The 14,836-nt window shown below is 44.9% G+C and overlaps 2 protein-coding genes across 8 annotated transcripts in view; both read left to right on the top strand.

The window, feature by feature from the left end:
• Positions 1–4,121: 4,121 nt before the first annotated feature.
• On the top strand, positions 4,122–10,527 carry tnfrsf1b (tumor necrosis factor receptor superfamily, member 1B). 6 transcript variants are annotated; one of them, XM_083667532.1, is made up of 9 exons: positions 4,122–4,253; positions 5,837–5,939; positions 6,413–6,538; positions 6,970–7,128; positions 7,251–7,344; positions 7,644–7,903; positions 8,023–8,097; positions 8,496–8,557; positions 8,847–10,527. In XM_083667532.1, exons 1-9 carry the CDS (start codon positions 4,194–4,196, stop codon positions 9,816–9,818), a joined length of 1,911 nt encoding a protein of 636 aa, XP_083523658.1. In that variant the 5' UTR covers positions 4,122–4,193; the 3' UTR covers positions 9,819–10,527. The 6 variants fall into 6 exon arrangements, with proteins under 6 accessions (XP_083523658.1, XP_083523659.1, XP_083523657.1 ...); XM_083667533.1 differs by having other exon boundaries at positions 6,413–6,529; positions 8,020–8,097; positions 8,847–10,526; XM_083667531.1 differs by having other exon boundaries at positions 8,020–8,097; positions 8,847–10,526.
• Positions 10,528–12,330: 1,803 nt separating this feature from the next.
• Positions 12,331–14,836, top strand: part of trim62.1 (tripartite motif containing 62, tandem duplicate 1) — a 32,040-nt gene continuing 29,534 nt past the window's right edge. For both annotated transcript variants that reach the window (XM_083668881.1, XM_083668880.1), the window contains exon 1: positions 12,331–12,902. In XM_083668881.1, coding sequence (XP_083525007.1) covers positions 12,495–12,902 — 408 coding nt within the window. In that variant the 5' untranslated portion in view covers positions 12,331–12,494. The remainder of the gene's footprint in view (positions 12,903–14,836) is intronic.

Below are 14,836 nucleotides of genomic sequence, written 5' to 3'. Positions count from 1 at the left end.
GATGATGTCACCTAGAATGAGAGAGGAAGAGAGCCGTGGCTTGGGGTTGGCTTGGGGTTCTCCTGGGGTTCTCCAAAGGCTATTCTCACTTGTGGACGTTATTATATGGCGTTCGAGTGAAATGCTTCCCCCATTGGGATTCCCAAACCATCCATACAAAGGGTTCATTCATGGGTGTTTCCCGAGAAACATTTGTTGTGAAAGGGTGACAGCTTTGTATTCTGTAATCAATGTCACTGTAATCAATTAATCAACGCACTAAAAGGACTCAAACTCTTGAATTTGTCGAATGTTTTTTTTCAGCGTGTTAAGCGTGTTAGCGTGTTCGCGTGTTTCTTTGGTGAACACTTCATTGCATATTGCAGTATATTACAGTTCTGACTCAGCCAAGCTGAGTTAATGTCAAGTCTCACAATTGCTTTCCTTCCTGTGTGTGGCCTGCATACAGCTATCACTGAGACAATGCTGGTGCTGGGTGCACCAGAGAGCAGTGCCGTCTACCTAATATGGGTCGCTGACAGCTTCCAATACGGTGAATAGAAGCGGAGTTTCCCGTCCATGATTGATTGTAAACATGTGGCTAGATCGTGTGAAAGTGTGAAAACCACCCTGGGTATTATGATGCAAATCGCCTACCTGTATCAGCACAGAGTCAGCAAAGACAAGCACACTTCAAGATACACTTACATTACAATTACCTGGAGAGGCTGGTGGAGGTAGAAATCGGAGGACGGGCTCATTGTAAAGCAGGTGGAATGGTATCAAACACGTGTGAATTCCATGCATTACAATGAGCCCGTCCTCCGATTTCTACCTCCGCCAGCCTCCCTTGACAGTTACACAGTTGAGGTGTCGGTACATATCAGTGAAGCTGCATTGTAAAGTAATACAAGGACTGTCTTTGCAATTGATGCTCAGACATGGCCCTGGTTATTATACTGTACTGGTAGACTATTTATAGAAATGACAGCATGATAGGGGTTTTACTTCTTGAATGTCATCTTATTGCAGGGGGCGACAATTGGTGACAAATCCCACACACTGCCTGACGCAGGTCGCCATTTGTTCAGCTCTGACACTGGGACTTTATGCGTTCTTGAGTCTACGCACCACGCATTTGAATACCCATTCAAAACCCTGCAGTCATATATTTTTTCTTTCATTTTAAACAATCCCATACAAATGCTGTTCGTCAAATAAGAGAAGCCATAATAAGTTGTGTTGATGTATGTTATTAGTAGATGATCTGAGGCCTCACGATTTGTCATCATGACCTGTATTGTTGGGCACATGCTATACAGACAGTAGTCATGTATACCAGGGGAGGCTAGTAAAGGTAGAAATCGGAGGACGGGCTCATTGTAATGCATGGAATAGAATGAGGAATGGTATCAAACACGCGAGTCCTCCGATTACTACCTCCACCAGCCTCCCCTGGTCCATGTTCACTCTCTCAAAGCTCTAGTGACTGTCTGAACCGGTAGGCTACATCCTGTAGCTTACTTTGAAGGTTTGGATTTTACCCCCACCAGCCTCCAGTGAGGTGTACAGTGGCTATACTGCACGGTGTGTGGCTCACTTATATTGCACTATGTCACTTATTGTCTTGTCCTACCTCATTGCACTACTGTGTATTTGTATTATTTGTATTATTTGTATTATTTGTACTTTGTATGCTGCATTGTCAAGGAACCGAGCCCAAGAATTTTACTCCCTGCACTCGTGTATGAGACGTAACAAATAAACTTGAAACTTGAAACTATAAGCAGACGTGTTTGATACCAGTCCTCATTCCATTCCATGCATCACAATGAGCCTGTAGTATAAGGACTGTCTTCGCAGTTGTTGCTCAGACTTGTGGTTATCATAGTGGACCGGTGGACTATTTATACACATAACAGCATGATATCTAGATGATGAGGACATGGAAGGGTTTTTTCTTCTCCGGTGTCGCCTTATTGCAGGGGGCGACAATTGGTGACAAATCTCACACACTGCCTGACGCGGTTCACCATTTGCTCAGCTCTGTCACTGGGACTTTATGTGTCCTTGAGTCTACGTACCAAAACCCTGCAGTCATATTATTTTTTCTTTCATTTTAAACAATCCCATACAAATGCTGTTCGGCAAATAAGAGAAGCCACAATAAGTTGTGTTGATGTATGTTATTAGTAGATGATCTGAGGCCTCACGATTTGTCATCATGACCTGTAGTGTTGGGCACATGCTATACAGACAGTAGTCATGTATACCAGGGGAGGCTAGTGGAAGTAGAAACTGGAGGAGTCCACCAGCCTCTCCTGAGGTATACAGTGGCTGTACTGCAGGACGAGAACACAACTGAAACTGACCTGGTACCATGTGGGTGAAAGAATGATTTCATAACAGTGTTTCAAGCTTTTTCTTTAGTACTGATGTACTGTATGCTGAAAAGGAGAAGAAGAAGGGTGCTTTATTTATCACTGAGACAACACACATGCACTACACCCCCCTCCCCCCACCACCCTCAAAACAACACACATGCACTACACCCCCCCCCCCCCCCAAGCTCTGGGCACAGGGTCAGCCCACATTAGGGGCCCCTGGAGCAGTGCCTTGCTCAAGAGCACAACGGCAGTGGTAGGCACCTTAGATATGATGCCAGCAACCCTCCAGTCACCAGCTCACATCCACCTCCCTCCTGGGGTGGGGATCGAACCAGCGACCTACCGATTGCTGGCCGGCCTCTCGAACCTCTAGGTTACCTGGTTACCTGCCACCAAAAGATTTGGAATGATTAATGACAGGTTATTAATCATCCACAATCAATCACTCACTCACTGTCATCGTCGGCATGGCCTGAAAGTATGGCATTGAATGTCAGTGAATGGCTTGTATATTCAGAGACAGCAATGCCAACATTATTTAAAATGTATTACAGGGCATAAGCTATCCAGACACTGGTCATGTATACTAGGGGAGGCTAGTAAAGGTAGAAACCGGAGGACGGGCTCATTGTAATGCATGGAATAGAAAGAGTCCTCCGATTACTACCTCCACCAGCCTCCCCTGGTCCATGTTCACTCTCTCAAAGCTCTAGTGACTGTCTGAACCGGTAGGCTACATCCTGTAGCTTACTTTGAAGGTTTGGATTTTACCCCCACCAGCCTCCAGTGAGGTGTACAGTGGCTATACTGCACGGTGTGAGGCTAGTACAGCTATACTGCACGGTGTGAGGCTATCAGTACAGCTATACTGTAGAATGAGAACAGAACTGAAACTGAGCTGGTACAACTAGGTGAACGAAAGATTAGTTGATAAGAAACAATTTCAGTCTACTCCAGAGATGTCTACTTGTGGTCCTTTGTGGCTCAGTTGGTAGAGCATGGCGCTAACAACGCTTAGGTTGTGGGTTTGATTCCCGCTGGGACCATATATACTGAAATGTATGCACTCACTGCAATGTAAGTTGCTTTGGATAGAAGTGTCAGCTAAATGTCATATATATATTATATATATCCTTCACAGAGATGCACACAAACCAATTATTTCAAGCTTTTTCTTTGTACCCGACGTACGCTGAAAACAGATTTGGGATAATTGATGACAACTTATCAGTCTCTCATCCACACTCAACCACTCACTCACTGTCATGTTGGCATGGCCTGAAGGTATGGCATGGCATTCAATGAGGATTTTAAATGGTTGTAAATTCAGAGACAGCAATGCCAGCTTTATCCTCCCCCCAAAAAGTGAATGTTGTTATGATTAAGAAAATAGAATGATTGCATTTGAGACTATTTCTGACAAGAGTTTCGTTTTTTGTTCTTTGTATCTCCCCCGAGCATTGAAAGTTATACTGCCATTGCATGATTGTAAACATATCGTAACAAACATTTGCAGGTGTAGCCAGCTGGAAAGCTGAATAAAAGGTCGAAGGACACATTTTTTATGATGTGCTTTATGTATTTATTAGTCAATTCTGCTGTACTAAATAGTTATATAATTGTATTTACATACATTCATTTGTAGCCGAAACAGATTGCACAAACATGGGGTGACAAGAAATTGTACAAGTGAAACGAGAACTCCCTCCGTTTCCTGAAAACCGACTCAGCAATTCAAGGAAGTCTTAGCGGTCTATAGTCTCCTTCAGTACAGTACAGGTTTAGTATGGGGTTGGTCTCACTGTCTTAAATAGGCTCTGATGAAAAATGCTCAATATGTCAATATGGATTATTTGTGCCATCTCGCTGAGTGTTCAGACTACCAAGGTAAGTAAGTGCGCAACCGCGGACTTCTTAAAAACGATATTTTTTACACGCCTTAAACGCGTCTGAGGTAAACGCGGGTGTCTTGAAATAGTTAGTCATTGTAACATGTTCTGTTGAACTAGATCTATTTATAGAAAATCTCACATTTCTATGTGTGTAAATCATTAGGTGTATGAACTGATCTTTGCGATAATTGGCTGTTAAACGTGAATCATGATAGTTATTAGACCTACAAACAAACACGAGAGTTTGTGTGTGAGAGAGAGAGAGGGAGAGAGAGAGAGTGAGCGCTCGGGCGTTTGTTTGGTGCAGGCTTAAAAAGGACATTTGATACAGATGAACTTGTGAAAGAAAGGGAACTCTGATTTGATTTTATCAGTCAGCTTGGAGCACCATGTCTGTCTCTTGTGAGTGTTTCACAAGAGGAATACTACGTTGCTGCAATACGCCATTAATTTAAAGTCACTTACCTGTGTAGAAAATTCATCTGACCTCAGAATTACCTCAAATTGGATTATGGTGGGTTTTTTTTTTTGCTGTTCTCGAAGAACCACTTGTACTATTGCTACTGTGTTGCAGTGTGCTGACTCACTGTAAAATACATTGCACAAAGTCCCTGCTTTAGGCTACGAATGTTTCAGACGCAATTTTACAATTAAATATTTAATAGGGTTAATTAATTAATAGAGTTAATATTTTCTTTTTTGCAAGTTTTCATTGAGCTCAATGTGCTTCAAATAAGAGCATGAATGTGTTTTCCTGGTTTGGTATGTGTTAGTTTTGGAATGCAGCCAAGGACTACGGACATGGACATGGCACGCCACAAACTCCCGGTCCAATGTCATTGAAGTATAGCAGGGCTTGGCAGCAGCGTATCTTTGTTGTTCAGACCACAAACATCGGAGGTCTTATCTCGGCAGGCTTCTCGGAAGGTTCTCTCTCATGTCTCCAACCTAGCACTTCCTGTCATGTAGGCTTTGAGACAGAGAGGGGAAGTTTTTTTTTTAAATTTCTTTTCATTTGTCTTACTGTAAGAGCACACATGTAAGTGTTCGTATTGCCATTTCCTAGGAGGAGGCCATTGTATGAGATATGAGATCTGAACATGGGGACGGTACATTGGAAATTCATAATATAACTCAGTTCCCCATACAGTATCAATGAGTCATATCATGTGATGCTGCATGGGAAACTGTTTATGTGTGAGTATATTTTGTCATACATAAATGATTGTGTAGGGGAACATACAGTATGAACAATATTTACATGGTGAATAATAGGCCACATGTACTGTAAGATACAGCCCTCCAGGGGAGGCTGGTGGAGGTAGAAATCGGAGGACGGGCTCATTGGACAGTATGAGCAATCTTCACATGGTGAGTGGTGAGGTGTTAACAGTAGCACACCAAGCACAGCGTCTGCTACCGCTCTGAGTGGGCATGCAGGGGAGGCTGGCGGAGGTCGAAATCGGAGGACGGGCTCTACCTCCGCCAGCCTCCCCTGGAGGGCTGTAGCTGACAGTACATGTGGCCTATTTCTCCTTCTGATCAGATGAACTATATTGGTCTCCTCCTCCCCTGTAGGTGCACTGTCAGCCATCTGCACCGCCCTCAGATGGAACCTGCCATGACGATGCAACTTATCTCTTAAATACTTTGAACCTGTGCTGCAAGAAGTGCCTTCCTGGTAAGGAAGGGGGGGGTGACCCTCAATAATAATGATGAAATTGAAATTGAAATGTACATAATAGAAGAGTGGGACATTGTGGAATACTTTTCTACCCTGTAGCCTACTGCTCATAATGTTTATTGCCCCTGGCTAGGGTAGAATGGTGCAGTCTAAGAAAGACAGACAGAGAAACAGAGCAGGGGAGGCTGGTGGAGGTAGACATCGGAGGACGGTCTCTTTGTAATGCATGGAATGGAATGAGGAATGATCATGGAATGGAATGAGGAATGGTGTCGTGCAATGAGCCTGTCAATGAGCCCCATTCTTATGCATGGGACGGAATGAGGAATGCTGTCAAACACATTCCTAATTCCGTTCCATGCATTACAATGAGTCCGTCCTCCACTTCATTTCTGCCTCCGCTGTACTGTACATATACTCAAATGGTTTGCCCACTGACAGTTATGCACTGATGATGCCGTCCATGACAGGGACTCGACTGAAGAGCCAATGCAGTCCCACCTCAGACACGGTGTGTGAAGCCTGCCCCAGCGGCCAGTACACAGAGAACAATCACTTCTCCACCAACTGCTTCTCGTGTCCTAAATGTAAAGTCAGTAAGTGGCTGAATGTGTATTACATTAAGTGTGTGGCAGGGGAGGCCGGCGGAGGTAGAAGTCGGAGGACGGGGCTCACTGTAATGCATGGTCTGGCATGAGGAATGGTATCAAACGTGGTATCAAACACACCATCCCTAATGCCGTTCCATGCATCACAATGAGCCCGTCCTCCGATTTCTACGTCCTCCGGGCTCCCCTGTTGTGTTCATCATGTTACAATGAAAAATGCACCGTTGCTGCATTTACTTGTTGATCTCTTGATATTTGTCATTGCCAGTCTGAACATATTCAACGGCCACAGTAAACTGTAATAGACCCACAAGTGTGTTTCGACCCTAAGATATACGGTACATGATTACATGACCACATAGAACGTGTGTGTGTGGATACACGCCTAGTCTCTAATGAATATTGTATGTGTGTGAAAGGCAAAGGCTTGGAGTATGCCCAGAACTGCTCCAGTACCACCAGGTCCAAGTGTGTATGCCAGACTGGGAGGTACTGCACCCTGGAATTTAAAGATTCATACTGTCGGGACTGTGTCAAATACACCTCATGCAAGCCTGGTTACGGGGTTTCCATGAAAGGTACGACAGCTTGACAGTCTTACGTGTTCTTTTACGTACATTCATTTCTTCTGTCCTTGTAGAATATCCAACTGACTTGACTGATTGGAAGTGTGAGGTGAAGGTGTTTTTCTGTGTTTCAGGGACGGCAGACTCGGATGTGCTCTGTGCACCGTGCCCTGATGGAACCTTCTCCGGCAGCCTCTCCTACACCGACTCCTGCCAACCCCATACAGAGTGAGTGACACACACAGGCGTACGCACACACGTACACACACACGTACACACACACACACACACACACACATATGAGCGCACGCACACACGCATACACGCATACACACATACACTCACACTCACACACTCACTCACATACTCACTCACACTCACACACACACACACACACACACACACACACACACACACACACACACACACACACACACATTTGGGCTGCATCTGCTAGTATTAATGATGGGACTGTGACACTCACTCTCTCTCTCTTTCTCTCTCTGTCGCTCTCTCACTCGCTTCAGCTGTAGGTCTCAGAGGAGGGCTGTTCTGAGCCTGGGTAATGCTACCTCAGACACTGTGTGTAAGCCAGGACCTTTTGAAATGGTCGCCCAGACCCCCAGGCCTCCCAACCCAGCCGCTGAGACACTCTCTGGTACAGTCCACACAGCACCGTATGAACACACCACATCATCACCGGACCCAGGCTCTGAGCTCACCACCAGTGCCTCTGTCCAGCGGACAGTTGCTGCTCCAACAGAGGGATCTGCCATTATACCTATAGGTAAATGTGGGCAGTTGAAGAGTCAATGTGATGAAGTTGTAAGACCCCTCTAATCTTCTTGTACATTCCCCACTCCCACTTATCTGTTCTGGTTGTACCTCTGTGTGTTTCTCCAGTAGTTGCCGGTTCCGTCGGATGTGTGTTGGTGGTGATCATAGTTACCATCCTGGGGCTGAGAAAATGCAATCAGAGAGGTACAGCATTAGAGATCCAACCCTTCAAACATATATTATATGTTTTTTTATTATTACTATATTATATTGTATTGTTGATTTGTTGATTGTTGTTGAAAGAGGAGCTAGATTCCAAAAGCATTTCACTATATCGCTTACGGCTGTACGCAATGTACATGACCAATAAAATTTGGTTTGATTTAATTACAAACACAACCATTGGTGCAGATGTGCTGTGTGTGTCGACCTGCTTTTTAACATTGCTTTCGTTCTTAGTGTAAAGACAATGCATATCTCCTATCTCTTACAGAATCATTGAAATGAAAACTTACAAGCAGAATATCTTCCTGCAAGCTCTGATTAAATACCAACAGTCTTATTGTATGATAATCTCTGAAAATCTCTTCCATCCTTCTTAGAGTACAAACCTGCATATTCCAAAACCGATGCAAACGGAAATTCAGAAAAAGAGGCCAGCAATGTAAGTTTGTGTCTCTATAAAGTTTATGATCATTACTTTACATTAATACAACCGAATGGTTATAATCAGGTAGCAGCAAAACGTAACTCAAACACATCCCTGATCCCTCTCTCTCTCTCTCTCTCTCTGCACACATGCACACCACACACACACACACACACACACACACACACACACACACACACACACACACACACACACACACTTCGGCATCTGCTGGTGTTAATGATGAGACTGTGACACTCTCTCTCTCTTTCTCTCACTCTCTCTCTCTCTCTCTCTCTCTCAGACTTATTGTGATGGTGGTGTAGTGGTTCCTCAGCACACGTTATTGACCGCCAGCTGTCAGGAACAGCAGTGCATGTTGGGCAATGGAGACGACAATAATCCCAGTCAGCCAGAGACCTATCATGATGCCAGGACTACAAGCCTCCAGTCCACCCTCCAACAGATCAACACCCAGCCTACAAGCCTCCAGTCCACCCTCCAACAGATCAACACCCAGCCTACAAGCCTCCAGTCCACCCTCCAACAGATCAACACCCAGCCTACAAGCCTCCAGTCCACCCTCCAACAGATCAGCACCCAGCCTACAAGCCTCCAGTCCACCCTCCAACAGATCAACACCCAGCCTACAAGCCTCCGGTCCACCTTCCAACAGAACAACACCCAGCCTACAAGCCTCCAGTCCACCCTCCAACAGATCAACACCCAGCCTACAAGCCTCCAGTCCACCTTCCAACAGAACAACACCCAGAACAACACAAGCCTCCAGTCCACCCTCCAACAGATCAACACCCAGCCTACAAGCCTCCAGTCCACCTTCCAACAGAACAACACCCAGCCTACAAGCCTCCAGACTACCAGCTCCCAGCCAAACACCCAGACCCTCAACTCACAGTCAAGCACCCAGTCCTCCCTGACCCTCAACTCCCAACCAAGCACCCAGTCCTCCCTGGCCCAGTCTACCCACTCCAAGCCCAACATGGCCCAGCCCACTAGCCCTATTAGTCCGCTACAGACTAGCCCCTTAGTGAATGTCAACATCACCCTGAACTACCCTCTGCACATGGGGAACGGGTCCTGCGCCATCACACCCACCAGCAACCCCTCCAGCAACCCCTCCAGCAACCCCACAGACTCACCACAGACAGACCGTGAGCTCCCCCTAGGGATGGAGGAAGAGTGTGCCTCCGTGTCACAGCAAGAAGGTGGCAAGGAGGCGCTGATGGCTGTGCAGGAGAGTGGACGTTATGCGTGAGGCAGGTGGAGGAGCACTAGACGATATGTATTATTATTAATTTTTTTTAAATGTTTTAATGTTGTCTCTGTTTTATGTATAAATGTATATAATATTGTTTTGGCAACGGGAAACCCCTCCGAGAGCTTGTTCTATTTGTGCTGTGCTGATAGCGCAAACGTTGATGCCGCTTTGTCTGAACCACATCGGGGAGGACCGAGTCATAAGACCATGAACACAACCCCTGTCTTGAACTGGACACAGAACACCAATTCATAATGCTGTGACCTGTACCTGAATAGCCTGGAAAGCAAGTATTTGATGAGTGAATTGAAATGTGAACTGTGTGTGTAAAACTGTAAATATGTTACGTCACACTCAGTAGTACCTATGTCAATAAACGTTATGACCTTTCATATAGCCTACATAGCTGTTTATCTTGTTGTCCTATTTTGCCTATGCTCTGTTCATCTGCCTTTTCACTGCAATCCCGTGCATTCCCTCTTTAGAATGAGCAATGGATTTGCAGCACAAATGTGTCATATATTTCACACTTCCTCAAACCTAAACTAAAAACGACCTCGAATGCCGATAGTACTGAAGGTTACAGCAAACTAGTGGTATATTTTTATATGATACTATTGCCATCTACTGGTGAAATTGAGACGTGTGCCATTGAGGTATAATACCTAGTGTTTTTTCCCAGTTGTATATTCAGTCAGAGTTCTCCAGGAGATTATATAATCACCCTCTGCTTGCTGTTATCACTGTCTATCCAGTATTCGGATTCGTAGAAAAATTTAAGTTTGTTCAGAGGAAATATTAATCGTGTTCCGTCAGCAGCATTAATTTGAGAGAGAAAAATGTGGGATTATACAAAATAAAAGCCTATACAAATGTTAATTATAAATGAGGGTATTGTCCTCTATCATGCAACTAGAAACTACTTATAAAACCTATAATCTATAACCTAGAAACCTAAATTAACTCTTAAAAATATAACCAGATGTAAAATCGAGTGCAGATTGAATTATTCATGCCTAAAACGTTGAAAGAAATGAGTTGAGTTGCGGTTTTCTGTCTTCCATTCTGTTGTTCAAACCGTTCAAACATGACATCCTGGTGTTGCACACACAGTAGGCCTATATTTATGTTACAATATATTCGACTTGTTGCAGTTTCACTATGGCAGTATCTCAAAAGTCTTTCATTGATTCCTCATGTCCTCTCTCCTCGCCTCCTTCTCAAAATCTATTGGAGGAGAATGTCCCAAGAGGAGGAACCTCAGACCTTCTCCTCGATGAACTTTGAGAAGAACATTTTGAGATTTCGTCAAAGTCTCCCCGCGCTGGTATCAGTGCAGGGGGACTTTTATTTCTGAAGAGTTCGTGGTGTTTAATGCTGCTGCTACACGAGTCGCTCCATCAGCTGGGCGCCGCGAGCTGGGGAAATTGAGGAAGTCTGCGCGATTCCATTAGTGTGTAGGGGAACAATATTTCTCCCACTTTTCAATTTACTCTCCTCATTCATGTACTTATACGACCATTACGCTTACCACACGTACCACTTTAACTCCCATGTGTTAGCATGTCTGTCAGTCTTTATAAATAAGCCCCCCGGCCCGATGACTGAGCGAATATGACCCACCCACAGTCCGCCGTCGGAGGGTTGGTTTCTTCCGTTGCTCTATTCTGTTCCAGTCCTTCCTGAAGCGGACAGCGGCGTTCATTGGGAACGGAGGAGCTGCGGGTGTTGGTGTTGTGAATACGGGTGAGTGAGGTAACCTGTGTCTATAATCAGTATGTTTATATGGAGCCGATGTCTTTGAGCATATTCGGAAAGGTATTCACCCATGCTCGCAGTGAAAACATGATGTTTTGAAGTAAAGCGGGACCCGTAAAGGGCAGTTCATCACATTTGTGTTTGCATTGGAGGTGGTCTGTGTTGGATATGTTTACAAATCCAGCTGGTCTGTACTAGCTAGCCAATTAGATGGCAAGCGCTAACAGCGTTAGGTTAACGTTAGCTTTAGTGACAGCCTGAACAAGTGCGCATGAGAACTTTTACAGTAAATAAAGGTGTCTCTCATGTCGCGTTATAGCACAAAGGCAGCGACGGGGAAAGACAGCAGGTCAAAATGCAGCACTTGTTATGCCGAACGACACACGTCCTGTCTATCGTTCTGTGTTAAGCTAAATGACATGTTCGGTTGTCCATAGTCTGCTAAAACGCCATTAGATTGGCAGTCTCCAATCTCCAAAGTGGTAGGTCGTGGAAGCACAATACAGGGATCATTACGTGAAAGTCACTTGCTGAGATGTTTATCTCGATGAGGAGGGCGATACGAGGGCATAGGTTGTGCTTCTTCTTATTCTTTATGAATACTATACGGTATACTATCTTGTGCATATAATACATGTTGGTGAGTTGATGCTTGCTGCGTTTTTGGGGGTTGGTTCTGGTGACTATGCGTTTTGACATTGTGGATTTTATTCCCAACAGAAAAATCACAGAAGATCTAGAATCCAGTCCTCTGAAGCAGGTGTCATTGAATGATCTGCCAGCCAGGAACCACACCAAGGTGAAACTCCTCTAGACCGGAGAGGCACTGTCTTGGAAAAAAAGAAGTGCAAACTGAGTGCGCTCTGCCCCTCAAACATTGTGCAGTTAGATGCAGCTCGACCCCTGCGTTTGCAAATGGCTTGCTGTCTGAAGGACGAGCTGCTGTGTTCGATCTGCCTGAGTATCTACCAGGACCCCGTCAGCTTCGGTTGCGAGCACTACTTCTGCCGGAAGTGCATCACAGAGCACTGGAGCCGGCAGGAGCCCCGCGGAGCCCGGGACTGCCCTGAGTGCAGGAGGACCTTCCCCGACCCCCTCCTCTCGCCGAGCCTCAAGCTGTCCAACATCGTGGAGCGCTACTCCGCCTTCCCGCTGGACGCCATCCTCAACGCCCAGAGGAGCTCATACCCCTGCAAGGACCACGAGAAGGTCAAGCTCTTCTGCCTCAGCGACAAGAGCCTGGTGTGCTTCTTCTGTGACGAGCCGGCGTTGCACGAGCAGCATCAGGTTACCACCATTGACGAGGCCTATGAGGAGATACAGGTCAGTGTCACCTTGCTGCCCCCCCCCCCCCCAACCCCAACCTCCCTCCACTATGAGGAGATACAGGTCAGTGTCACCTTGCAGCCCCCCCCCCCCCCCCCCAACCTCCCTCCACTAGACACCAGGGCAGGGGTGGGCAACTTCTGCTTGTGTGTGTGTGTGTGTGTGTGTGTGTGTGTGTGTGTGTGTGTGTGTGTGTGTGTGTGTGTGTGTGTGTGTGTGTGTGTAGACTTTTGTTCTAGCCCAGCACTATTACTGTACACCTCTATTACAGCTTTATAACATCGGCAATTGTTGTTGTCTAAATTGTGTCGCCTAGTTGGCTGCATCAGGTGTGTTAGAGCTGGGCATCAGTGAGGGGTAATTACAGGTGGCATCAGTGAGGGGTAATTACAGGTGGCATCAGGTGGTTCTGTTATTGAAAATGATTTTCCATCTAATTTGACCCTTTTCAGTCAGGAAGTCTTGACATTAAAGGGATGTTCCACTCTATTTGCATCTTATAGTTGTTTTGCACTTGGATTTGATATACTGTAGTCCACTACCTCATCGTTTTTATGTGTGTGCCAAGCTTTATATTGTACTGAAGCTCATTTATTCCAGAAAGATCTTAAACAGACTCCAATGTTCCTCTGAATAATTTGTCGGTTGAACTTTTTTGACGTATTATTTATGAACCCTCTTTTGAGACCAATTTTATTTAGGCAAATATTGGTTTATCTCTGATAGCGCTGGTCGCCCGAGGCAACCCAACGGACCGATACTGTCAACAGCGTGAGAGATCACGGCTCGGTTTTCAGGGAATAAGTCTGAAGTATCAAGTATGTTTAAAACGGAGCAGAACATTTTATTTGAAACTAAAACAGACACGTTTTACATTATGAAATGTTGGCAAAGTTATTTCAGAGTTGAGTTTGAGTATTGTTATTGAGTGTTCCATCAGAAATTGAGAATCTAAATATACCATCAATGCAAGCAGAAACTCTCTGGGGTGGCATACTACTGTGAACTAGTGCTATACAACTATAAGATGGAAATAGGGTGGAAAATCTCTTTTTAATTCTATTCAACAAAGGGGATCTGACACAATTTATTCCTTTTAATAGAGGGAACTTTCATGCTTTATCTTAACCACCAAAACATTAACCAAACTGGGGAACTCATTGTCAGATGTCTTCTTCTTCTTCTTCTTCTTCTTCTTCTTCTTCTTCTTCTTCTTCTTTGTCTTTTTTACCAAGTAAACACTTTTTGCCTTGAGGCAGAGGACCAACCATTCATTTGCAAATTAAAACCATCTTTGCAGGCCCTTCTGGCATTGTGGAAAGGTTGGGTAGAGTCGAGTAGGACCACATAAGGTTTTTCATACTGAGTTGTGTTCTATTAATGGTGAATCAGCCTCTAGAAATATGTTCCCCCATGGTTTCCACTGAAATGTTCAGCAACTCAGTATTTAGGCCAAGATGCAATCCACAATCGAATTGTCATTAATTTGTGACACACAAAGACAAAGAATTGGCCTGATAAATAGTCGTGACACAAAGTGTTTCTGAATAGCCTCTCTGTCTAATGCTGGAACAGCATGTAGAGATCTATCAGTAACAACGCTTCAAACATGGTCTCCTTTTGATGTTTCAAAAAGGCTTTTTTTAACACAAAAACTCAACGTCAGTATGCTTGGCCTTTTTTCTTTTTGCATTCAGATTAGTCCCACAGAGACCCGAATCCTATAACTTTGCCACGGCCACTAATCCTGTTCTCTTCTCTTTCTTTGGAATCCATTGTTACAGTATGCATAACCGTACAAGTCCAATCCCATTTGTTTTGTGTTGTAAACCCTTAAGTCCGTCAAACACTAACTGTAGCCAACGACAAACCCACTCTCTCCAGACCCACTTTCTCCAGACCCACTCTCTCCAGACCCACTTTCTCCAGAC

This window comes from Argentina silus, assembly GCF_951799395.1.
Source record: "Argentina silus genome assembly, chromosome: 4".
NCBI lineage: Eukaryota > Metazoa > Chordata > Actinopteri > Argentiniformes > Argentinidae > Argentina > Argentina silus.
Note: the sequence above shows the minus strand (reverse complement) of the source record. Positions and strands in the feature narration are given on the sequence as shown.